At 42.8% G+C, this 27,524-nt stretch overlaps 1 protein-coding gene across 7 annotated transcripts in view; it reads left to right on the top strand.

Annotated features, from left to right (window-relative positions):
- ARHGAP21 (Rho GTPase activating protein 21) overlaps positions 1-27,524 on the top strand; it is a 152,097-nt gene that overhangs the window by 82,900 nt on the left and 41,673 nt on the right. For 6 of the 7 annotated variants that reach the window (XM_075552511.1, XM_075552512.1, XM_075552515.1 and 3 more), the window contains 3 exons: positions 8,225-8,319; positions 11,222-11,300; positions 17,447-17,501. In XM_075552511.1, coding sequence (XP_075408626.1) covers positions 8,225-8,319; positions 11,222-11,300; positions 17,447-17,501 — 229 coding nt within the window. The remainder of the gene's footprint in view (positions 1-8,224; positions 8,320-11,221; positions 11,301-17,446; positions 17,502-27,524) is intronic. The other variant, XM_075552514.1, reaches the window with a different exon arrangement.

Raw genomic sequence — 27,524 nt, 5'->3', positions numbered from 1 at the left:
GTGTCACACTTGGGTCACCTGGACACCGGAGGCCAACGGACCTGCTCTGCCCCTGGCTCTTTTCTCTAGGTGTTAGGGAGAGCCCCTTTCCTGCTTCTGAGATGGCGTGACCCTGCAGGGTGTCAAAACCGACCAGTCGCCCTGTGTGGTAGTTACATAATCTGGGGTCAGTTTGAGACTTGAGAGTGAAGGGGCGGAGCTTGGACTGTCAATCAGGTCGCAGCTTGATGACCTGTTTGGAGGCGCTAAGGAGATAAATAGCTCGCTGGAGGCGGGACAAACACACACTCCCTTCAAGACATTGCAGCTGACAAGACACATGGAACTACGCTAGTGCCCTGAGCTGCCCTGGAGGAGCCACATGGAGACCCCTGCCAGCCCTGAGGTACTTACAAGGCCACTGGATCCACAGAGCTTCCCACCCTCTGGCCTGTGATCATCCTGCATTCAGTGTCATTGTATGTGTTTCGTGAGTCTGAAGAGGCATTTAGAGATTGGTATCAGACATATGGGCTAATATCGGACTTACGGACTTGATCTGGACTGGGCTAGGATGTTAATGTACAGTACTCTTTATATAAAGCCCCTTCTTGTACACATTTGTTTCTCTAGTCCACCTGGACTAACACACCATGGTGGAAATCCAGACCTCCCCACTGGTGTGACCCCACCCATTCCCATTGGCTCTGTGGCCATTTCCAAGGCAATGGCTGGGAGAGCCACATCAAGTGATTCACTGCATCTCAGGGAGTAAGTACCTAGTATCCCTGTTGCCTGTAGCTACCTGTCTATTATTTAGCTGAAAACTGCACCGCAGAGAAGACGTTGGTTCCAGGCCTGCAGAGAGACAAAAGGCTCTATCTAGTCTGCGGCTCCCAGCAGTCAGCAGTGCGTCGAGTTTTCCCTCACTCTCTCCAGGGCCTCCCGAGATGTTCCCTTTCCAAGCTGGAGGCACCATCCTCTTCCTGTCTTAGGGGTCTCCAGCTTAAGGCTGGTGAACACGCGGAATAGGGATACATGGCCCGGGCACTTGTACTGGGAGTGGGAAGCTTTATTGAGGAAGTTAGTGTGGGGTTCTGTTAGTGTTTTTACCTGTGAACCTTTCGCGGTTCACTTTTCAGCTTTTAATGCCCACATTTCTATGAGGGAGCGTCGGAAAGCTTGTGGAAAAATGGAATAAAGACATAATAGTGTTTTCCCACGACTCTTTTGAAGCTCCGTCTTATGTCATGACTTACTGCTTTTCCTGACAGCCAAGTAGGTATTTAAGAAGACGGATTGGGCTTGTTGCCAGCTGACGTTAGTTAGATACCTGCATTATGCAGCATAGGATAGCCGACGAGCACCATCGAAGGACCATGTTCTCCGTGCTTCAGTCTGTTAGTGATGCATACTGAAGCATGCAAACTATTTGTGAATATACTGACATGATAGCTAGCATTTTCCTGGAAATATTTCACCAAAGGTGAGCAGAAATAGTTGAAGCAAGACTGACAGATGTGTCTTCACCCCAAGCTTGGTGCGTTGGTTGGGTGGTGGTGGCGTGCGCTGTTCCACTGTGTATGCTGCAGTGCCGAGCATTCTCCACAATAAGAAGTTACAACACAAGACTAGGTGAGTGTGAGGCTGCAACGGCATGAACGGTCTGCACTCGGCGCCTACTGGGAAGGTACATAGCTCAAACCCACCTTGCGGTGCTGCAGAAGAAAAGCCCTGGCGATCTGCGTTTCTAAAAGCTCCTAACCCGCCAAGCCCTGGCGCTCAGTGCTGCTGTGTACACCCAGGGCCTGAAGCAGGTCGCAGGATGGAAAATTCAACCGAATTAGATCAGAACATGGTCTGCTTGCTCAGTCTTAGTAGATTTTACCCTCCCTTTTGTATTAAGAGATTAGGTGGGGGTTACATTTTGCACCGTCAACTTTGGATACACCTATTTAAACTACTAATAACACCACTCCTGGATTACTCTCCTTCACTCGTGAGTTCCCGTCGTCCAGTACACCAACGTTAACCCCATCTCCAGCCCAGTCCCAGACTCTCTTCCCTCCCTTTCCTTCCTGCCAGTGACACTCCAGAGTAGATTCCCTTTGGTATGTCTTTCTTGAATTTGTAATGTAATTTTTCCACTTATCATGCAGGTCCAACCATTAGGAGATTTGAGGGCATTAGTTTAAAGTGATCGTTCCCAGGCTATCACTCTGGACGTTAGCACGTAAAGTGTAGAAGCTTTGAGAACACCTGTCTGGCTTTGCTAATAGCCGTTTTATTCATAACAGCCCCAAACTTGGAGGCATCTAAGATGTCATCCGCTAGGTAAGCAGGTGAGTCGGTGGGGGGCCTCCGTCCACTGGAGGAGGATTCGGTGACGGAAAGAAGTAAGCGAGGACGCTAGGAATGAGCGAGGAGGAATCTGAAGCCAGTCCCAAAAAGCAACACACCATGATTTCAAGGGCATGGCATCATGGGACAGTCAGAGCTGTAGACTAGAGACATACAGGACAAAGACTGAGTGCTGCCAGGGCTTCAGGGACGGGGGAGAAGAATGAAGCAGGTAGAGGGAGCACCTGGGTTTTTTTCTGGGGGGGTGGGGGTGGAGCTGGGCTGTTTTTGCTTTTTTCCTTTACCTCCAACTCCCCCATCCCCTGGGGGGAATACCATTAACTCAGTCTTCTTAATTAAATAAATATATATCATATAACAACAACGACCTAGATAGTAGACAGCCTTCATTCTGGTGAAGGGAAAGGTAGGACACATCAGGGGGGACGTTAGAACCACAGGACCAAACAAGTTACTGAGAGGCACGTGAGACTAAAGGGCAACTGCAACCCATGCTGTGCCGGGTGCGTACAGCCCGGCTGTAACAGCAGGTTTGCGCGGTAATTGTGAGTACATGAATCGGTACAGAGACAGGTCACACACACACCTGCACACACCACATAGACATCTCCACATAAGTGTTTATGCATGCCGCAAGTACATTCATATGCAAGGGTAAGTCGAAAAGGATCGCTACTGGGGTGCAAGTTCACGTCTGCATGGGTTTGTGCCAAGCAACTGTGATTACACATATCGCTGTGATCAGTGGATGACTGCAGACGAGTTCTCAGTAATACATGTGTCTTACTATCTATAGGACCCCTTAAAAAAAGAGGTCCAATCAAAACCGTGCCTTCTAGGGGATCCACTGGACTCATCCGCTTCACCTCAAGGCTATGACAGCTGTTAGTGTTACTCCAGAGGGATCTTGATAGATCTTTTCATGTTTAGTGGTAGATCTTGATAGTGTTACACCAAAGGGGTACTCCTGATAGATCTTTTCAAGGGTCGCGGCACAGTCACGGGGCCTAACATGAAGACGTTTGAAGGAGATTGAAGATGGCCTTGGGGGAGGAGGTCAGGAGAGCTGTGCTGAGGAATTGTTTCCACCTCGCAAGGCATCTGCTCATTCTTTGCGGGCAGCAAAGGCTGGACCCTCAGTGGATTCCACTGGAAAAATTCACACGGCTACTGTATAGTCCTGATGTGGCTCCTCCAGGTTCCGTTTAATTTTCTGAGCTCTAAGAACATTAGGAAGGAATGATTTGAGCCCCTCGTGGATACTGAAACTCCATTTGGCAGAGTGTAAATCGAAGCGTGCAGAATTCTCCAGAGAAGGGAGAGAGAGATGGAAGCCGTGTTCAGACGTGTACAGACCTAGAGAGAGGGTGTGTTTGAGAAACGGTAGCTTCACATTTTGATATTCTTGTTTATCCAAGGTTCTAGCCAGACTGCGGATTATTCTCGACTATACTATGGCATAGAGAGGCACCGTTTGAGACACTGCCTAGACCCTGGGACAGGACCACTGGGCTAGAGAAGGCTAAGCATCACAGTCTCGAGGGACATCCAGGTCAATTGGAATAACACAGTTCATCAAGAGAATATTTTACAGAATAACCTGGTGGGTGGCCTTAAGAGCCATCTCCGAAGCAGCTACTGGTTTCTCCTAGAGCAAAGGCAAAGGAAGGAAAACAAAAACTTGGAGAGATTAGTCTGGAGGACTACATGCACCACAGCCTTCTACCTGAGATCAGAACCAGATGGGGCCCAGCTATCAATGCTGACCACAACAGAACCCAGACCACTGGTTAGACTGGGTGAACTATGGAGTGCAAGATTCAAATATATACAGAGGTACCCCCCCAAAAAACAATTGTTTTTTTCAAAGCTATGTATAATTTTTTTTTTAACAACACAACTCTATCACTTTCAAACTACGCTACATTACACTTAACACATTTGTCAAATCTGCGATTCCATTCTCGGAAACATTTTCCAAACTCACCTGTTTGGATGGCTGACAGCACCTCCATTTTTTTTCACCTCTTCTACGTTGTCAAACCGCTGGCATTTCATGTCCCTCTGCGTTGACAGAAGCAAAAAGAAGCCACATAGAGCATGGTCAGGTGACTCAAGTGTGTGTGTGGGAGGGGGGGGGGAGGAAAGAGGCATGCTGTTTTTTGCCCAAAACTGGTACACTGAGAGGCTGTGTCAGCAGGTACATTGTGTGGCAAAACCAGTCCCCCATCTGCCACAAATCAGGCCTTTTTTGGTCACACACTGTTAACAGTCTTTTTAGAATCTTTCAATAGAAAGCTTGATTAATAGTCTGACCTGGTGGGACAAACCCCCAAAGCACTATGAGTTCACATTTCGTCTACTCAGGAAGTTGATGCACATCCAGAGGAAGTTTTATCATCAATTGACATTTCTCCTTTTTTGAAACAAGCAAACCACTTTCACACTTGGGTTTTTCCCATAGCGTTGTCCTTGTAAGCTGTGTTCAACATCATAGCAGTTTCTCTGGCATCACCCCCGCCCCCCTGCAGGAAACAAAATTTTACAGCCATACGCTGTTCTCGTAAATCAGCCATCCCAAAAAATGAGGTTTGAGCAAAACTGCTCTTACAGAAAAAATGCACTGTGACCGTAGAGTAGGACCGTCCCAGGATTCTCTGCTGGGTGCACTACTTCAGAGCGACTTGCTTCATGCCCCCTAGCGGGGAAATGAGTACTGTGAAAGCTGCTCTCCGCGTCATTCTGATGTTGGGAGAGAGGGGGGTGGACCCTCATAGATATAAGATTTAGTAGTCTGAAAGAGAAAAGAGGAACTCCTGAGACTGTGCCCCTGAGAAAACATTCTAACTCGAGACCGACAGTGCTCACCGAGACACCCTTCACCCAAATCATAGATGGGCCTAGCACAGGAAAATAGAACACCCACGATCATGCGCTCCCTAGAACAGTCACGTGTGGGAGGCCAGCGAGACCAAATGAACGGATACCAGGAACCCACGGAGGAAATGAGGACAGTGCTGTCGGTCTGTGGGGCCTGCAGCCAAGGTCAGGGAACAGTTTGTGCATGAACTATTTACTGACCAATGGAAAACTCATTTGCATGTAAACTTTCACCTCAAACACAGTGAGAAGTTCCCCCCCAAAGAGAAAGATCGCTTGGAGAGAGGGTTGCCAGACAAAATGCAACACACAGACTTAAATTTTAATTTCAACTAAGATTTTTCTAGTATAAATATGTCGCAGATATTTCAAATCCAGGAAATAATTAGTAAAACTAGTATTTTAAACCATGTAAACAGACTTCAAGTTGGATCTAGCATTTTTCCTACTGTACTTTGTTGGGTGTGAAGAATACGTCCAGTAGTTGGAAGACAGCTGCCGCCCATACAATGTAAATTTACTCCACTTCCAGTCTATGAGTCGTTGCCAAGTCAACTCACGTTTTTATCTTCTTGTTTAAAACCTTCTTGTGTACTTAATAAAATAAAATAGGACTTTTCTGTGTCTAGTCACATTCGTCATTCTCATCCATGTAAGATTATTGTTATTTGTGTTAGTCTAGGTAGACTATAGAAACAAATTCATAGACACTCATGTGTATAAATAAGAAAGAACTTTATATACAAGAGGAATTGTGCATCAAAAAAGCTGCCCAGCCCAGTCCAGTCCGAGCTCATAAGTCCATTATTAGCCCATATGTCCAGTACCAGTTTATAAATTTCTCTTCAGATTCACACAACACATGCAATGACGCCAAATGCAGGAAGATCACTGGCCAGTGGGTGAAAAGTCTTGTGGATCCAGTGGCAGTAGAGGCCTCTCAGCGCTGGCAGGGGTCTCCACGTAGTTCCTCCAGCACAGGGCATTAGCATAGTTTCGTGTGTCTTGTTGGCTGTAATGTCTCCCAGGGAGAGAGCAGAGAGAGTGTGTGTGACTCCCGCCTCCAGGGAGGAAGACTGGAGTTCCCAGAATCCTCAGGAGAAGGCCATGCCCACACAGAGGCCTCATTGGCTATGACCTGATTGACAGGCTAGACTCCACCCCTTCATTCGTAATTCTCTCAAATTGACGATTATATAACTTCCACATTATTTTAATTCTTTCTCTGTAAACACAGGAAGGACCTAGTTGTATACAAGTGCTAAAAAAAGACCTTTTTCCATTTATTTTTATAAGATCAGAGAAATGGCTTTTGGATAAGATTTTCAACAGTTCTTTGAAGCATGTCCTGTATGTTCCTCCCAAGTTGAAAAATTTTTAAATGCAGATGTAGAGTCATATTTTAGTTTCTATACAGTAATTAGGATTGCCAGGAAACCATCTGATCTGGCTATGCCAAATAGTCATATAGAAAAGTAAGGACAAATGTGCCTAGACCAGAGCATGTACACTGGTACAGACAGCTATAACTCTTGATACGCAGAATACGGGACAGATAACCCCCTCAGGACCAATAAGAGTAGCGATACCATGAGGGTAGGGTGAAGGTGGGGGGAGAAGGGGAGAACCAATAGCAATGATCGGTGTACAGCCACCCCCACCACCCATGGGGGATGAACAACAGAAATGTGGGTGAAAGGGCTCAAGTAGAAAGAAAATGTTTTTGAAATGATGGTGGCAACATATGTACAAATGTGTTTGATACAATTGATACATGGATTGCTTTAAGAGCTACCTATAAGAGCCCCCAATAAAATGATATATTAAAATTAAAAGAAAAGTAAGGAGATATTTTTTCCTGATGAATTAATCATCAGGATTCGGGATTTGGCTTTGGTTTTGCCTAAAGACCGACTTATAACCATTAAAAACATAGATTGAAATAGGGATACATCACAGTGTAGTTAGGATAATGCTTTTGATTTCCAAGTATTTAAAAGAAGATGCTGTTCAAGTTAATGAGGTAAGTATTGACTCAAAATTTGGAGTCAAGGAATATGGAAATTGAAGAGCAATGTATATTATATCTCAAAGCATGCCTGGAATTGGGGGGTATTTTTTTGAAGAATGTTCTTACTGTACTGAAGAAACAGAAAAACATCTCAGTAGCCGTAATACATTAAAATGTGGGGACAAGCCCAGAAAGGAAACTGAACAAGAATCCAAACGGCAGCACCCAGCAGATACAATGCCGGTTGTTGTACTGGCTTCTATTTTCATCTTGCCCACTGTCGTGTGCTTTCAGGCATTGTAAGTTGTTTCTGTTTTTTTTTCACGGCAGTGATTGCAAATTTAGTATTTCCTTTTTAGAAATATGTACATGCTTGCGGTGATTTCAGCACCAAATGACTTTGGAGCACATTTGTTCTGTGGAAATGGGAGTTTTCTTACCCGAATTTTCAGAAGTCACTACATGGCTACCCTCCACAGGCATTTGTTTGGTAGAATGCACGAGTCACCGTTTGCATTTTCTGTTTTGAAATATAAGTATGTATTGTCACCTTTGGAACACTGTGAACTAGGAGACACTCCTAAGAAAAAAGCCATCTCTTTTCTCATGTAAATCTTTCCACAATGACGATGTGACCAGGGAAAAGTAATTTAACCTCTCTGAGCCTCAGTTTCTGCTTATATTCAGTGTTGACGGTAGTAGTTATTTGCGATAGAAATGAGTTCAGATGTGTTCAGCATGTGGCTGACAGACAAAATGTGCCCAGTAAATGGAAACCATTACTTTGTCCCAATCGTTGTGTTGCATTAGAAGAAGCAAAGTAAATATTTGAATTAATTTTTAAAAACCCTGAAGTATAATTTTAGCATTACAGTATAGGGTGTATGTTTAAAACTTGATACATTTTTGTTTGATTGTTCCAATTACAGTTTTGTGTTACTTGGCTATTTTAGGAAAGCTGTACAGAGTAAAATCCTTTGTGGTCTTTCCCTTAGGCAAACAAAGGAACCACTTGGAGCCCATGGACACCATATTTGTTAAGCAAGTGAAGGAAGGCGGGCCTGCTTTTGAGGCTGGATTATGCACAGGTGCTGATGTTCTCCTTTATACCAAGACTTCCTCATTTCTTTTTATACCATTTCTGCCTCCTCTCACATTGACTGCTCCATCTCTCTTCCTTTCCTAGCCTTCGTTATGATTCCTCCTTTTCCTTCTCATCCGTAATTACTACTTTTGAGATGAAATAACTTACATGTTTCTTAATATCCATGTGGGTGGGTTTAAATAGAAATAATTTCATATAAATTGTGGGCGCCTAAAGTTGGCACCCAGATAGTAGATTCTTGGTGTTATTTTTCTACTATTAAAAGATTCTTTAAAAGCACCTGTTTTATATAGTTGAGAACAAGGTGGGTCAGAGCAGAAACCCCAAACCCATGTGTAGACAATGGGACATCCCCTCACAGAAGGGTCATAAGGAAGGGATGAGTCAGCCAGGGCGCAGTATAGCACCCATGAAACACACAATATTCTTCTGCTTCCTCACCCGCCACTATCATGACCCCAGTCCTGTCTTTCAGTTCTGGGTAGACCAGCGCACGTGCACAGGTACAGAGAAGAGCTCATGACACAAGGAATCCAGGTCAGATAAACCCCTCAGGAACAGAAATGGGAGTAGCAATACCTGGAAGCCAGGAGGGGGCAGGGGGAGGGAGAGGAGGAGAGGAAGGGGGAACCAATCGCAATGATGGACACATAACCACCTCCCCCCCCCCCCCCCGCATACACGGAGAGGGGCATGAATAACAGATATGTGGGTGAAGGGAGACAGTGGTTGGTATAAGATATGAAAACAATAATAACTTATCAGGAGGGTGGGAGGGTAGGTAGGGGAGAGGGAGCAAAGGAGGAAGATGGAGGACTCAAGTAGAAAGTCAATGTTTAGACAAGGTTGATGGCAGCATATGTATAAATACGCTTGATACAATTGATGTGTAGAATGTTGCTAAGTGCCCCCAATAAAATGATGAAAAAAAGAAGAACCTGTTTTGCATGTATATCATTCTGACAAAGGGTCTCAAAATAGGAACATGACGGAGGTGTCCAGGTTCTCAATGTGCTTTATCTGGCAGAAAACTCAAACCTCACTGCCACTGAGTGAATCCGACTTGAAGTGACCCCACAGGGCTGGGCAAACCTGCCCTTGTGAGTTTCCGAGACTACCTCTTTCAAGGAGTGGAAAGCTGCATCTTGCGAGGAGAAGCTAGTGGTTTTGAACCAGAGACCTTGTGGTTAGCAACCTAAGGCGCAAGCACTATGCCAGAACTGCCATCTGCCAGGGCGGGTTCCTTAATTTGCCCCCACAGAGTACTCTAGCACCACCACCACCCCCCGCTGCCTTTGAGTGGGTTCTGACTCAGAGCAACCCCAGAGGACAGAGTAAAGGAACAGACAGCCTCCTCTTTCTGCCCTGCAGGGGCTGGCAGGCTTGAACTGCTTGCCTCGCAGTTGGCCGTCCAGTGCTTACCCACTGTGCCACCAAGCCAAGTCATAATAATAGATAAGGTTTCACTTGCTGTTAAGGGTTTTTTTTTTTTTTTTTTTTAATGAATTTGTGTGTGTGTGTGTGTGTGTGTGTGATTTTAATAGTCACAAAGTAGTCGTGGTGAGATTCAAAACTAGTTCATTCTTTGGTCTCGGTTTAAAGAGCACACTCTCTTTTCCTGTCTGTGGAATAAGACATTGCATTTGCAGCTACAAATAATTTTGGTAGCGAGTGTCTGGAAGATTCACTGTTAATTCCTTAACTTAATCAATACTTTTTATCGTATCTAAAGTAAGCCTAGTTGCTATGACATCAGTCTGTGTAATATATGTTATCCATGGACATAGGGGATTCCATTATATAGAATCTAGTCTTCATTTACTGAGCTCCACAAAGTGGGAAAGATGAACTAGGGGTGCTGTGAATATCCACCCACAGCTGTGAGTCAGTAGATTTTTCTTCTGTTTTCCCCTTTTGCCTTGTTCTCTCTCTCTGCCTCCTTTGTGTCCCTCAGACTTTATAGGAGTGATCCAAGGGTCCTGAAATAAGAATAGTATGGGCCGTATAACGCTTACAGCATGCATACCCGTGTTTGAGTTTATCAATCAACTGAGCAGACTGAGAGGGGTCTGTGCAGAAGTCAGCTGGACCCAAGGTCGAGGACACGGAGGCACAGCCATCAGTCACTGGAGAATTGAGTGGTGCTTCTCCATTGGTCGGAGACGGGGCTCTGTTGACCCAGTGAAAAGCCCTGGTCTGCCCTTCGAACCTGCTTAATGGGAGGAAGAAGGCAGTCGGCTTCTGTAAAGAGTGCAGCCTTGGAAACCCTGAGGGGTCTTTCTTCTCTGCCCTGTAGGGGCTCAGTGAGTCAGGATCAACTTGAGGGCAATGGGTTTATTAGTAAGGATAGGGTACATAGAGCAATAATTCAATAGTTGTACAGCTCAGAAAACAATGCATAGGGGAGTATAAAAAATATTAACTGTGATAGCTGGGTAACTGTAACTTTTCTTTCTCATAGCCAGTGAGCCAATTGCAACCCAGAGTGACCCTATAGGCAGGGTAGAACTGCCCCATGGATTTTATAAGGCTATAGATCTTATGGAAGTAGAAAGTCTCATCTTTATCCCTCAGAGCAGCGGATGGGTTTGAACTACTGACCTTCTAGTTAGCAGCTCAGTGCATAAGTCACTATACTACCCAAGCTCCTTAACTATGATTTTTAAAAGTTCCAAATTAATAAAGGACTGAAATTCATTCAAAACATGAATATTTCATGTTCTGGTTATATTAAAATTTGGATTTATTTTTGTAAAAGATGCTTACTAAAAACTAATTAGCAAGGATATATTAAAATAAATGCATTACTCAAGAAATGTTTCAAAAATGATTTTCCTTAGAACTTCCTTATGTATTGTCCTTTTTTCTTTATCTCCCCTTTGAAGGTGACCGAATTATAAAAGTCAATGGAGAAAGTGTTATTGGAAAGACCTATTCTCAAGTAATTGCTTTAATTCAGAACAGGTAAGATTCTGGGAGCATGATTCATTTGCCAAAGATGGGTTTTGCAAATCAATAGGGCAAAAAGATTTAATACAAGACCATATTCCTGTAAGGAACTGGTGTGATGCTGAGATGTGGTTAAGGTGTTTGAGAGCTGCCAGATCAGACACTTGACGATAGGTTATTTGGTGGCTTGGCTGTAGCAGATTTATCAGACGTGAAGAGGGAGAGGTGGGGGAAAGGAAGGGGGAAGGAGCCAACAAACCCAGGGAGAAGAGAACAACAAGTGATCTAAAATTTACGGCGAGGAGGCCTAGAATGTCTGGTGGGTTTGATCAAGTGGAATGTAGCCAAGAGGAATTACTGAGAGCCAAATGAAGGTCGAACATGCTAGTGGGACAGGAAGAATGTAAAAGGAAATAGAGGAAAGAACTAGGAGGCAAAAGACATTGATAGAGGTATGAATATAAGGCACGAGTGTATGTAAATATATATGTAACGATAGGAATATAGGTCTATATGCATATATTTATATGTTAAATATTAAGGTAGCCGTTAGACATTGGGCCTCTACTCAAGTTACTCCCCTCAATGCAAGAATACTTTGTTCTAATAACCTGGCATTCTGTGATGCTTATCTTCCCGACACTAACGCTGATGTCAAAGTGGGTGCATAAGAAAATGTAGTAAAGAAAGCTGATGGGGCCCAGCTATTAGAAGATACAGTGTCTGGGTCTTAAAGGCTTGAAGTTAAACAAGTGGCTATCTATCAGGGAAGCCACAAAGCCCATATAGAAGAAGCAAACCAGCCTGTGATCACGAGGTGTCAGCAGGATCAGGTATCAGGCATCAGAAGACCCCAAACAAACAATCATATCAATGGGATCAGAGTGGGGAAGGGGACAGAGTGGAGGCCCAAAGCTCATCTGGAGACAATTGGACATCCCCTCACAGAAGGGTCACAAGGAAGGGATGAGTCAGCCAGGATGTAGTACAGCCCTAACAAAACACACACACACACAACACTCCTCTAGTTCTTTAATGGTCCCACCGCCCCCCACTATCATGACTCTAGCTCTACCTGTCAAATCCAGCTAGACCATAGCATGTGCACTGGTGCAGATAACTGATCTCGACACATGCAATCCAAGACAGATAAAGGCCTCAGGAACAGTAATGGGAGTAGCAATACCATGAGGGTAGGGGACAGGTGGGGGGAGAAGGAGGAGAAAGGGGGAACCAATCGCAATGATCCATGTATAAGCCCCCCCTTGGGGGGGTGAACAACAGAAACGTGGGTAAAGGGAGATAACGGATGGTGTAAGACATGAGAATAATTATAATTTATCAAGCGGTCATGAAGGTGGGAGGGTGGGGGCGGGAGTGATAAAAGAGGAGCTGAGACCAAGGGCTCATTTGAAAATGATGGTGACATTATGTACGAACATGCTTGATGCAATTGATTGCATGCATTGTTATAAGAGCTGTAAGAGTCCCCAATAAAACTATAAAATAAAATCATTTAAAGTCTGAGAGCCATAGGTTTTAGATTTTATTTTAGATATCTTGGATTTCAGATATATATATATATATATATATATATATATATATATATATTTGATAATCCCATGTATGATTTGTTTGTAAGCTACATTAATTTATAAATAAATGATTTAGAATTTATTTTTAAACCTATTACTAAGGTGTGATTGGTTTATTTCCCTCCACTATTTTTAGTCTTGTAAAAATATATATACATGGGGTCTTCAAGGAGTTTATGAGAGAAAATCTTGTAGTTCTACTTTTTCAGATTCTTTTAAACTCTTGTGTAACACACTCAATTCAACATTTTTGAGCTGTGCAGTAATATCAGTTCCATTAATCATGTTGTGTAACCGCCAAGCCTAATTGTTGCCCATTTCTTGAGCAAAAAAACCCACTCACTGCTTCCTAATCAGTCACTGTCCCTTCCCGCTCCCCCTCTGGCCCTTGTAAGCACTAATGAAGTTTGGTTTCTATGCATTTAACGCTTCTTATTCCACGTAAGTGTGATCATGTAACATTTGCCCATTTGTGATTAGTTCCCTCAGCCTTGTTTTCAAGGTTCATTCATCTTACAGCGTGTACCACCAGCTCTTCATTATGTGTCTTCTGTACGTGCCATTTGAATACTTAGTATTTATTTATTCATTCATTCATTTATTTATTTACCCACCCAAGACAGTAAAGAATCTGCTTTGATCCCGTTTTGTGCCAGTACTTAGCAGGATAGAGGGTTGGGCATTCTAGGTAAACCAGTATTTATAAAATGACTTGTGAGACCTGAAAAATAAATCAGCCCTACTCTCTTGCTATCACACACCAAGAAATTCACAAATAAATAATTAATTAAAGGTGGAAGGTGTCCTCCTAGTGTGTTAGTCTGGGTGGTCACATATGTGTATAAGAAAGAGATTTATAGACAAGAGCAACTGAGCATTGAGAAAACATCCCAGTCCAGATCAAGTCCATAAGTCTGATATTAACCCATATGTCCGATAGCAATTTATAAAGTCCTTCAGACTCATGAAACACATGCAATGACGCCGAATGTAGAAGATCACAGGCCAGTGGGTAGAAAGTCTTTGGATCCAGTGTCATTGGAAACACCTCAGCGCTGGCAGGGGTCTTTCTGCATCAGGGTGGGTCCATGTGTCTTGTCAGCTGCTATGTCTCCCAGGGTGAGAGCAGAGTGTCTTTCTCCAAGGAGGAAGTACCGGATTTCCCAGAATTCAGGAGAAGGCCATGCCCACACAGAGGCCTCATTGGCTATGATCTGATTGACAAGCTAGACTCCACCCCTTGACTCTTAATCCTCACATTGGCAAACGATTATACATCTAGCACAACTAGGTTTCTTTCAAGACTGATCCTAAAATCTGTGGTCAGATTTCTAGGTCACCTCTCTACTGGAAGAAGTGCTGCCAGGATCTAAATGACCTGTAACCTTTGGACGACCTAGTGCTTTGTGTTAGCCCTACCTACCTGTCTGTGATGTACTGGAAGCTTTTGTCATGTCCTCAAGCTTGCTGTCAAACCTCTCTGACCATGCCTAAAGCAATGGGCACTCTGTCATCTGAACTGTTTGTTGAATGTCCTAAGTCATTGTCATTTGGGGCAATTAAAAGACCTAACCATGACTGAATGATAGCAGAGTTTATTATTTTAATACGTATTAAAATTCCAAGAGAAGACACATTTGAAATCTTTCCACTAATGGTGGATGGGAGGGGCTCCTGATTATGGTGCCTATTTGATTATGGAGGAGATTTAGGAGTTTGGAGACAGGTGGTGAAGTTAAAGTCTCCGTGCCATAAACAAACCATTACATCAGTGTGAACGGGGCTGGGGTGGTGTCAGTGAAGACCCAAAGCTTATCTGTAGACAGTTGCACATCCCCCACAGAAGGGTTCCAAGCCAGGGTGCAGTATAGTACTGACAAAACACACACCATTCCTCTAGTTCTTTCATACTCCCCCCCACCCCACCCCCACTGTCATGACCCCAGTTCAACCTTACACATGCAGCTAGACCAGGGCATGTATGCTGGTAGAGATAAAAGCTCTCAACACATGGAATTCAGGACAGACAAAACCCTCAGGAACAGTGGGTAGGGGGATGGTGGGGTTGTGGGGGTAGAAAGGGGTAACCCATCATAAGGTTGGCTATATAGCCCACCCCCCAGGGGGGATGAATAACAGAAATGTGGGTGAAAAGAGACAACAGACAGTGTAAGACATGAAGCAACAATTAAAATATATAATTGATCAAGGATTCACGTGAGTGGGAGGGGCAAAAGAGGAGCTGCTACCAAGGGCTCAAAGAAAATGATCTGGAATTGTTGATGGCAGCTTAAGTACAAGTGTGCTTAATAGAATGATGGGTTGTCATAAGATGTGTAAGAGCCCCCCAATACAATGATTAATAAAGAAGAAAAAAGAGACCAGAAATTGAAAATCAAAAAAAGAAACATCCTCTGTCCCCTGGTGGCCATAGAAACGATCTTGCACATGCAGGGGGTGGGAGGTAGGATGGCGCGCGGGGCGTTGGGGGTGTGGGGGGCAAAAGCAGACACATGCACTTTATCCTGGGTGATGGACAGTGATACAAAATCCTTTCATTGCCAGGGGTGTGCTGAGAAAAACATTTTTTATTTGCCTGGAAAGGGTGATAGGCCAGATCTGTTTGGGAGCCTATGGGTTAGCTGGAGACCCACCAAATTTTATTTTTCTCAAAACTGATTAGCTCTTCCTAAGTATGGCCTGGTTTTCCTCAGCCAATCATTTAAGAATATTTTAGTATATTTGTTAGTAGCTCTTCTTTTTAAAAACTATTTTTCCAAGTAATTATAATTTGATCTTTGCTTTCCTCAAAATCTACATTCATTAATTTGATTTATTTATTTGTTACTGGTGCATTTCATCTTTCAAAGCAATAACTTTTCAGAATGACAGTCTTGATTTTTCAACCACTAAAGTAAGTTAAAAAATAGAGAATTGCTGTTCTTTATTCTCTTTTAATTTTTATGTAAAAAACACAACTGTTGTTTTTTATTAATAGTTTTATGACACTTTGTCCACATATTAATAGTTCGGTCCTATCAAGAAGAGTTGTACATCATTAATTACCACACTCAATTTTAGAACATTTTCTCCTTCCTTGTATTCTATTGTTATTCGTGTAATTATTATTTTATTTTAATGGTGGCAAAGCATTCTCTAATTCACTTTAGTTACATGGTTTTTTAAAATGTTGGATATACATCATAAACTGTTCCTTTTGTCTATCATTGGCAACAAGTGGATACTGCAGCACAAAGCTATTAAGACTCTGCAGTGTATTAATGTAAAAACGTCTGCTTGCAGAAGACTAGCTGACCATCGTTATGTATTACCTACCAGCGCTGACTAGTGAAATAAAGTATCTACATACCTCACTAGTTAAGTTTATTTGAACTTCTGGTTCTTAGTGGTTTACCATCTTCGCAAGATTTATGAACCTAAAAATAAGAGTTCAATTCTGTCCCCAAAAAAGATACCAGTACACAACCAGATTTTCTTTTTTTCCCCGTTATTTGTCTGATTACTAATTTTTTTTAATTTTTTAAAAATCATTTTATTGGGGGCTCATACAACTCTTATCACAATCCATACATACATCAATTATGTCAAGTACATTGCCCTCATCATTCTCAAAATATTTGCTCTCCACTTATGCCCTTGGTATCAGCTCCTCATTTTCCCCTCCCTCTGATTGCTTCTTAATGTGTTGATTGTTCTTGGGGAGCGTCTGATATGGTTAGATTGGATGTTGAAGCGCTTGGTGGAGATAGTACCACTAGCCTTGCCGTATCTCACTATAATCTAACCTCTGATCACAGAACGCAGCATCCTTTACCCCTTTCAACTCTTGTCAAACATACAGGGGAAATGTTCTACCTGTCTGCTTGAACGAGACATTTACAGTGAATGTTTACAAAAATTAAAAAGACCTTCAGCTGTTCCTGGAAGGTTCTAAAATTAAACCATAAAGAATTAAGCAAATGGTTGAGATGCTGTATAGTTTTTGTTTGTTTGCTTAACTGAGCAGTTATTTCAGTAGTTGTAATAGTGAACTCTGATTTCTTTTTCTTCTGAGGTCAGCGGTGGATTATTAAGAAAGTGAGATTTTAAGATTACCCTCCAGGTTAAATTGGAGAGTTGTACGGTTTACTTTTACGCTGATGAATCCTCAACTTGAGAAACAGAATGTATCATAATATTCTTAATTTGCTTTGTAACTTGAGGTGAAGTCATACACAATTGTATACTGATATTGCTATGAGTTTGTTCTAGGACTATTTAATACAAGCGTCTTCTTATTTCTAAATTAGAAACATACTATAAAGAATTCTCTGACTGGAAAAAACTTAAAATTATGCCAAGATAGTCCCTCTTTTGTACATCACTAGCTTATGTGTTTAAAAGTGACTTCTGTCTACCCTAAGGATTTGGTAATAAAAAGTAAAGACATAAAAAAAGTAAAACATTAAGCTCAGTTTTGAAACTGCTTCTGAGTCGGCTATTTCTCTTTCATATTTTCTTTGTAACTTCTACTCCCTAAAATAGTATGTTTATGTTCGATTTCAGTGATACAACATTGGAACTTAGTGTTATGCCAAAAGATGAAGATATTCTCCAAGTGGTAAGCTTTATTCAAATATTAGAGTTGTTATATAGTCATGAATGCTCATGAAAAGTCCTGGAAATTAAGACAGATTGAGTCAAGAAACACTTTAAATATATCTATCTGGGTCACTTAGCAGATTAAGGAATTCTCTGTATTTTATTTTTTTAAGGCAATTGTTAGTTTTTTGCGAGTAGATGATATGCAAGTATTTTATTGAATCCACTGTGAACTCTCTTAATGTTGTCACGTACGATGAGTTTGCCACCACAGTATTGCGTTCTAGGTAGCCCTTAACCACAAGCCAAAAGTCAGTGCAGGTGCAGGAAGCCAGGTACTAGAGTCCTTTTTTTAACCCCTGAGAATATGCGCAACAGATCGTACTCCCGTGCAACAGCGTCCATGTGTACAGTTCACCGACCATTGTGAACACGCTTCTCGCGTGTCACTATTCCTGCCGTGTCTCCTCATACTGTTTTTCCATCTCTGATTTATACTCAGCGCTCCATCGACTACTCCTAGATGCTTGAGAGTTACTCTGGTCAGCTTGGTGTGACAGAGACAATTCTTTAGAAGCGTGTCATGTGCAAGGGGAGCATTCTGTCCTAGTTCAGCTGTCCTTTTGCTAGATTCAAGTTATCTTCCGGGCATAGTTTCATTCAAGATTCAGAAGTTTTCTCAAGGCAGTGGATTTCGGCATTCCTCCAGCCTCGGTGGGTTCAGTATGGCTGAATTCTAGTTAACAAATGAAATCCTGTTCCACATTTCTCCCTCTTGAGTCCTTGATCTGAATGTTTGGTAATGCGAGTGGGGCACCATCAGCTGTACTGGCTTCCTGCTGAAAGTGGCAGTCATTCATAGAGGTCCTTTGCAATGTCAGTGTTGGATTGCACCTAAGTAATACCAGCAACTGTCTGTCCTTCCTTTCTGTCGGGGGTTGGGGGTGGATTTACTGTTGTTACAAACTGTATCTGCCACAACATTTGCCATCTTGCCCTTTTGCTGCTGTGATGTCCGTTCCAGTGGTCAAGCGTGTACCCACGGCCCGTATTCAGGGCACTGCTTCCCAGGGAAGGATGAGCTCTGCCCCGGCTCACCACTGATGACTGGTCGTCTCCTTAGAGTTAGACTCTTGTCTCTGCATACAAGTGAGCTCATGCAGGATTTGGTTTTTATGATTGACTTATTTCATTTAGTGTAGTATCTTTGAGATTTATCCAAGCTGTAGGACTTGGTTTCTCTGTATGACTGAGGAGTGTTCCATGGTATATATGCACCGCATTTTGTCCATCCATTCATTCACCTTTTTGTTATTGCTAATAGAGTGATACACATATATACAGATTGTCATATAACCTTTTTTGAATATGAGGACAGACATTTTTGAAAGCAATCTCTTAATTTTTCAATCAACATTTCATTTGTAAATTAACTCACTCAGCAGTCTTTTTAAAAAAATTTTTCACTCAGCAGTCTTATTAGCAGTAATCTTTACAGTGAACTGAGTTTTCAACTAACGGGGGAAATGTTAGGCTCATGGAAATAGAACTATGTAGTTGAAAACTCTAGCATTTATTCAAAATTGTTTTGTGATTATTTTAGAAAGAAAATAAATTGAATGGTATTTTTGACTCCTTTATTAAATCTAAGTATTACCGAGAGTAAAAAGATGACTGAAAATATACATTTCAGACAAAGAAAACCTTTTCTCTGTGTCGACTATATAACTCAGTAGCACTTGTAGCCTGAGCAAGCCCTGGCCGTACACATTGAAAGCTAACGATCAGATGTAAAATGAGGCGCTGCTTATGGAAGGTGGAGTTAAAAAATTCTTTCCAGTCAGCAGCTGGGTTTGTTATTATTTATAGCCAAATCCAAAGTACAATAAGGAACTTACAGAATTTTAGTGGTGGATGGGGAAGTGGTAAAATTACGTTTTCACTTTTAAGGCATTCGAGTTTAGTACAGTCATTGAAGCCGATTCTGTGATTTGACTTCACCTGACGGCATATAAAGCACAATTTGTTGGAACTCAGGAGACGAGCCCCGTGTTTTCAGAGCATGTCCGTGTTACTCAGGTTGTCAAGGAGCCCTGTGATGCAGCGGGTTAGGCGTTGGGCTACCAACCGCAAGGTCAGCGATTCCAACCCGCCAGCCACCCTGCAGGGGCAAGATGAGGCCGTCTGCTTGTGTACAGATGCACAGCCTCTGAAACCCTAGGGAGCAGCTCTCCGCTGCCCTCTGGCTTGCTGCCAGTGGGGTTTGGTTTGGGCTTTCTGTGTGCTGTTGAGCCCACTTCGGTGCACCCCAACCTCACACAGCAGGGCAGAACTGCCTTGTCAGCTTCCTAGGCGGCCGGACTTGTGGGAGCTCAGCTCCACTCAGCTCCACGTCGTTTTCTGCTGAACTACAAGTGGACTCAAGCTTTTCTTTTTCTTTCTTTCTTCCTCCTCCTTTCCCTTCCTTCCTTCCTTCTTTGGCTTACCTCTGGGTTAGCAGCTGGAGCATTTTAACTGTTACAACACCAAGCTTCCTTATTACTCAAGAGATAACTCATGACTAATAAGAGAGTGTGTCCCTTGAGCACATGGCTCTCTAGGACCGGGCAGGGTGTCACAGTCATTTTCCAGGGCAGGTACTTGCAGAGGTCTTGCGCACACAATTGAGCATCATGATAGGGAAGCAGACACCACAGAAGCCAAGGGCCATGGAATTCACTCAACCTGGAATACGAGGGGGGGCTTCAAAAAGTCCATAGAAAAAAACTCCAGTATCTTTCCATTGCTTCTTTTCCATGAATGTTGGTGAAGCTCCTCGTCGATAGGGGCTGCTCGCTCCTCTGGTGCTCTACGTAGATAAAATACTAGCTGATGATAATAGAGTATTCAAAACAAGACAACAACTCGCCGCCCTCCAGCCGATTCTGGCTGTTGTGACCCTCTAGGACAGGCTAGGATGACCCCGTGGGTTGCTGAGACTGCTCTTTACAAGAGCACTTCATGAGTTGCACCTGCCGGCTTTGCGGTTAGCAGCCCACGTGTCACCATGACACCGCCACAGCCCCCAATCTTCTTAGTAATCATCTTCAGATGCCAAGACAAACCCCACTACGGCACTGTCCCCTGCTCTGCGGCAGACTCCCAGCGCTGGGGAGAAGGCACTGGTTGGCTGATGGAAAGAAAGCAGTGCTTCTTGAGGAGGAGGTCTCCGGGAGAATTGCTGTGCTAGCCTGCCAGGGTTGATGTCGGCCAGCAAGCCATGTGATGCAGTGGGAGAAATCATTTTCTCAGGAGGCGATCAGTGCAAAACTTAGTTTATTCATCTCGTCATCTCTAAAATGAAGAAAACAATTCAAACTTAAAGCGAAATACGAGGTGTTAAAAACCCAGAAAAAGGGTTCCCTCAGTTGGCCTATTCATACAACTCTTCGCAGTTCATCAGTGAGTAAACAGTCTGGTATAGCAGGGCCTCGGCGTGCCCGTGGGCATGCCCGAGACCTTGGCTGTTAGGACCCTTCACGTGTGGAAATGCGCTCAGCCCCAGGCAGGAATTTCCAGCCAAACAATAGATGTACAGGGGACAGCGACTCTAGTGAATCGTCAACCATTTGAGATCTTAAGGGTGGCATTTACCCAAGGAAAGAATTGAGAAGAGTTAAGAAAGAAGACAAAGAAAACAGGAAGACGGGAGAACGTGGACCAAGTGGTATTACATCGAAGGGATCGTGATCAGTGACATGCAACAAGATGTGTGTGAGTTATTGAGTGGAAACTAATCTGCTCTGTGAACTTTCACATTGAAGTGTCAACAAATACTAGTGATAAGCATTTCTCGTGGGCAAATTCCATGATCTTTTCATTCAAATTTCCAAACTTCACGAGGCTCCTTCATTACTTTAAGACAGTTCATTTTTGAACAATGTTATTTGAATTTTTTAGTCATAGAAAATAGAAATCACGTGTCCTTGGTGATAAAGAAACCTTGCTGTAAAACGTAGCCTTCCTTCACATTTGAATGTGCTGTCACGCATTAGGAAATAAGAGTACGTCTGTCTAATGTGTGGTTCATGACAGAAGTATCCATCTGTGCTTTTAAAAAGTGATTTTAAAACACTGAATGAATTTTTTTTTCATAAATAAAAAAATATTCTGAAATCTGACCCTTCAACATAGACCCCAGAGCTAAAATGTTCTGTAAGGGGCCTTAAAGGAGTATTCATGTAGTTAATAGCTGTCACTCAAAAAAGGAGTATATGATTCAGAGATGGTTCTATCCCTAGGAGGTTGAATACTCACTTTTTAAAAGTCATAAACGTGAACGTTGTTACAGGCCTGATAAAAATCATGGAAAAGCCCACTGTCATTTTGGCTTGCTTACCCGGCCACCAGCCAGGATGGGGTGGGCCGTGAAGTTTTAGCTCCCTGAGGTTCTCAGCTCCTCTTTAAATGCTGGGTAGAAAGTTAAATTTAAAGTTGCATTTGGTTTAAAACTTGATGTGTAAGGATTGATCTTTCAGAATGAAATTGTAATTTATAGGTGACATATATCTTGTAAAATCAGAGGGTGAATCAGGAATAACTCATCATGTTTCTAAGCTAATTCTGGTAATAGAAGTCTGTCAGCCTCATTTTTAAAAAGAATGTATTCTAGATTAATGAGATGAATAGCATATTCATTTTAGTCATTTTGGTAGTATTTCATAACGATACCTTAGACTATGATATCTTAGGCAGGTTTAACATTTCAAGGTGTTAATATAAAACAGAAAGCATTTCCTATTTCATGTTTTTTAAAACGAAATTACTTTGTTTACTGTATCCATTGTATGTGTGTGAAGGAAGTAGCCACTACCTCCCCAGTCACCGAAGCAGTGGTGCTGACTAGAGGGAATGCCTCCTTGAACAGAAAGATAATACGAGAAACAGGTTCCAGCGTCTGGCAGATACCCTAGATGTCCCTTTGAAAGGAGTTTTGCTCGGTGCACTTATAGAGCGAGAGAGAGAGAGAGAGAGAGAGAGAGAGAGAGAAGTTCATCAGTTCTGCTAGTCCTGGGGACTCTTGGGTCTGCCTCAGGGTTTGACCAGGGGAGTTTCAACATCTTTGGCGCTGTTCTGTGTCAGACCCAGAAAGGTGGAGCAGTTTATCTCGTTATAATAGAGGATCCCGGGTGGTGTATTTGGGTTGCTCACCATGAGGTCAGCAGTTCAAAACCTCCAGCTAGCTGCCTGCAGGAGAAAGTTGAGGCTTTTTATCCCATTAAAAGATATAGGCTCAGAACCTGCAGAGGAAACCCACACTGCCCCGTAGGGTCGTGGTGAGCACGAAAGATTCCATGGCCGTGGGTGCGGTTTTGGGGGGCGTAGTATGGATGAACGTGGTGGCAGTGGGGTTTGAACCCGGGCAGATCTGAGCGCACACTATCGATAGCGTGCACATGAGGAGTCTTCTAGCTTGACACTAGCTTAACAAAAATACACTGTTAATGTCAGAGCTGCGATTCCAACTCACAACTCGGGGCTCTGGGCCCAGGGCTCTTACTTGGCACACAGCAGGCAGGCCCAAATTAAGATATGCCTGGAAATCTGTGGGGCTCCTACTCTGCTTCCTCATACACTGGAATGAGATATATGGTGCACTCGCATGCACGCGCGTCAGCTGTCCATCATGTGACTTCACTTTAAATGTGATTGTCGTAAGGACTGAACTGGAAAGTGGCACCTGCCATGGAATCCCAATGAGACAAGACTGGGTGGCCAATTTTTTTAGTGTCTGCAGGGCACTAAACTTGTCACTGCATATCTGAACATACCCTACATATTTTACCATATGCATTTTCTATATATATATATATATATATATATATATATATATATATATATATATATATATATACATTTCGACCTATTCTGCAACAGTGAAAAGGAGTCATTAGGTTTTGTTGTAAAATGTTGTTGACCCCCAACAACAAAAAAGAATTGATGTTTACCAACTTTGTTTTAAATAACTCAGGCTTCAATTTTGATGCTTTTAAAAAAAATGCTATAATTATAAAGTAATAAATAAAAGATGTCATATGAGAAAATGTAATGCTCAGAGGCAAATTATGCTAACAAATTACTGTATTTTATTTGTGTAGCACTTTCATCTCTAGCATGTTATAGAACAGACATTCCTGTGTAGTCCCTGTGCTCGCGAACTCTCCTGTGATTTCCCATAGCTAAGCTGCCAAACAGTAGCGGCCTCCTCGCGAAATAAGGATAGTGCAGTAGCACATCTCTCTTGATTCACCGTGCACTGAGAGCTTTCGAGTCTCTTCAGGGTGAAATGAGCATTCTCCTGTGCAGTCTGTGAGGATTAAAGTTAGGAGTGTACAGAAAGCCATTGCAACATTGAGGAATGGGCATTGTGCTTTATTTTCTGTTATGGAATCATAGCGGCATACAGGAACAAAGTTTATCTTTCCCGAATCTGTAAACTTAGTTCTCACGTAAGGATGAAGGAGTCACACTTCGCCATAAAAGAGTGCATTCAAATCAAGTCTGCAATAATTTTGATGTATAGCCACATTGCTTACGAAGGAAAATACATTTGGAAGAACTTCATATATGAGGATAGGTTAGAACACTCCTACTAGGTTTTAGTTCATACATGCACAGGCTTATTCCAAACAAAACAGGTTTCTGCAATCAGTGAATAGTTCCAGACAAGTTCGGCTAGTAATACACTGGTCTCAGTCTTCTGAGGGTGTCTTACCAAAAAAACATCCAATCAAAACTGCCTTCCAAGGGGTTTACTGACTAATTCAACTCAAGGCAGAGAGGTCCGCCAAGACAGTTGGGTAACTGTTCTTCAAGACTTCAGAGAGATCACCTTGGTAGATTTTCTTGAACGACACAGGATGATCACTTGGACTTGTTATGAAGAAGTCTTAAGAAAATTACAACACACACACACACACACACAAGAAAATTGCTAGGAAAAGGTGGGGGGAGAAAGGGGGAACCGATCACAATGATCTACATATAACCCCTTCCCTGGGGGCAGACACCAGACAAGTGGGTAAAGGGTCGAGTCACTGATCAGTGTACGACATGAAAAAGTAATCATAATTTATAAATTATCAAGGTTTCATGATAGAGAGGGGGAAATGAGCTGATACCAAGGGCTCAAGTAGAAAGAAAATGTTTTGAAAATGATGATGGCAACAAATATGCTTGACACGATGGATGGATGGATGGATGGATGGATGGATGGATGGATGGATGGATGGAGATGAGTTGTACGAGCCCCCAATAAAATGATTTTTTAAAAAGAAAGAAAATCGCATAGGTGTGGAAAAGGCCAGAAACGTTTGTTGGTGGCCATCACAACAATCCACCCACTTATTCTTCTCAGATAGCAAGTGCTGTCTTGCAGAATTTCCATGGGGAAGCTCACCCTATCCGTCCTTCAGCCCTGATCTCTTCCTTTCAGATTGCCTTTGTTTACCAAACTCAAGTAACCTTGAAAGGGAAGACCTTGAAAGAGTGCAGAGTTTTTCAGTGGGTATGTCAGAAAATAATCGCTTCACACTTTAATGTTTTTGTTTAATAAAGGTTTCCATGTTTTATAGCAGTTCTTTTTTACTTTCCCTCATCCCATTGCCCTTTTGGTAAGATTCAAGTGTGTCAATGGTGGCGTGTGTCTGTGGTCTTGTGAAACTGATCTCTGGCACTTGGTGTAGCTGCAGAGCACTTCCATCTATTAATTGTTTCTAATGCTTCTGTGAACTGCTGGATGATCAGTATTTTGGTTGATTGTCAGTATAGACAAATAATCAGTGTCTGTCTTGTTGTATTTTCACAAAATTCTAAAATGTCTCTTACCTAACTACCCTGTACTAGTGAGTAGCAGAGATCAGCGCCTGTCTTTACATTTATTTCTCAAATCCTGGAGAGCTTGACTTGTTTGATGAAAATCCTGTAATTTCATATTATCCTAAACAACTAGCACAGATACGTCTGCTAGCTTTTCTCTAGTTAGTGGTGGTGTTTTCAGCTTCTCTTTACATTGTGTGTCTGGTCTTCAGCAGTATGTTCTAAGACGTCTATACTGAGTGCCTAACAGTGACACTCGGTCCAGCACGTTTCCCAACATGTAATCGAAAGATTTTAATACTTGATCAGTTCCTAAACATGTTGAGAAAACTGACCACTGGTGAGGAGAGTAAGCAAAAAAAATGTGTTTCTACTGAACAGTAGAAAAAGCAGTGAACTATATGTACTCTGGCTAAACCATGTTGTCATAGACTCAGTTCTGACTCATTCTGATTTCCTACTCTGTAAATCTCGATGGGAGCAGACAGCCTCATTTTCCTCCCTCAGAGCTGTGTGTGTGTGTAGGGCGGGGGGGGGGGGGGGTTTGAACCACTGACCTTGCAGTTAATAGTCCAGCGGCACAGCCAGAGCATCTTTACACAGAAGTTAGGACTCATAAATGGAGATGATTTAGTATTTACAATGGCTTTCTAAGAAGATTAAGGATGTCTGTATACATATTTAAGTATTATTCAAATATTCATTACTTCTGGTCTATATGTGATTTCACATACATATATAATTACAGAGCCCTACATACAAACGGGATCTTCAAAAAGTTCATGGAAAATGGAATTGAAAGATCATGGGGGTTTTCCATCCACTTTTTGAAGTGCGCGCGCGTGTGTGAACGTGCATGTGTGATGTAGTAGAGGCTTTGAGAAGTTTAGAAATCTATCAGCTGATTTCTTACATTAATCAGAAGAATTCCGCCAGCTCCCACAGAATTGCACAAAGCATGCTGTGGGGAGTACGTACTGTAACATTTGGTTCACTTGTCCAGACAGTTTTCATGCTACACATAATTATCGGTCTGGATAGAATCAGCATGAAAAAGATACACTTGTGATGGTAATCCACACAACCCAGATGTACCCGTTTATTGGCGCTATTCCATGCCTTGTGAGTATTTTGACCTGCGTATGCATTCTTAGCTGCAGTCGTCTCCCGGAGTTGCTTGTCAATATGCGCGAGTCCATATTTCCTATGATGTTGGTTGTAAGGTAGCGAGAATCGCTTTAGAAGTAATCTTTTAGATCTATTCAGCAGTTATTCTCTTAAGCTAGTAAACCACACAAAAGGTGCCTTATCGGAAGCTCCAGCTTTTTGGAGTGAAATGTGTTTAATAAAGCAGTCTTTGCTTGCCGAATCGTAAGTGCAAAGGCAGCCGCAGTCAGCTGACAGCTGTGGGGATGCTCTGATTCCCAGGGGAAGGCGGAGGTTGTACTGTTTTAAATGCATACGAGCGCGTTTGTCTCCTCATCGGGGGCCGGCATGGAAGAAGCTGGGGGACCTGCGGGACGCCAGGGCTGCTTCTGCGGAAGGAAAGCTGGGCCGCACGCTCCCAGGCAGCCGTGCGTTTGGCAGGAAACAGCTGTGAGGGATGCGTGTCACCAGATGCATTTTGCTCTCAAGAGTGGCAGACAGATCAAGTGAGAAGCGGAGAAAAGCATGAGGGGAGAACGATGCTCGGAAGGATGCGGGAGCGATTCTCCATGCTCCACTCCCTTCACCTCTCTTGGTACCTTCCAGAGAAACCAGTCTAGGTGTATTTCTCGCGTGCTGTTCCAGCATCAGTGTGACACTGTGATTCTGTGTTTGTATCAGTAAGCAGCTTCTACTGTGTTTTCCTATTTTCTGCTAGCTACAGTTTTCAAAGGATGCCGCAGCACTGGTAAGAAGCGCACAGGAGCCATTGCCTTGCCTCTTTAAGCCCTGGTTTGTAGAGATTTGCAACATGGCAACGTAGTAGAAGCCGTCAGTTTGCTTAGAGCGGTCCCTTCATGATGTTAACCTTACTAATTTGCAGAATGTGTTTGTCATGTGTGGTTTCCTTTCACTTTTTCCTGTTTGGTTTCCTCTGCTCGCTGTTTTAAAGCCTGGCATTTCTTGGCATCAGCATTTTTCAAAGTATCTTGCACGCTGGCTTTGCCTCGTACCTTGCTGTTCAGTTTATGGCTGCACT

The sequence above is a fragment of the Tenrec ecaudatus genome, chromosome 6, assembly GCF_050624435.1.
Source record: "Tenrec ecaudatus isolate mTenEca1 chromosome 6, mTenEca1.hap1, whole genome shotgun sequence".
NCBI classification, from domain to species: Eukaryota; Metazoa; Chordata; class Mammalia; order Afrosoricida; family Tenrecidae; genus Tenrec; species Tenrec ecaudatus.
This window is presented reverse-complemented; position numbering and strand designations above follow the sequence as displayed.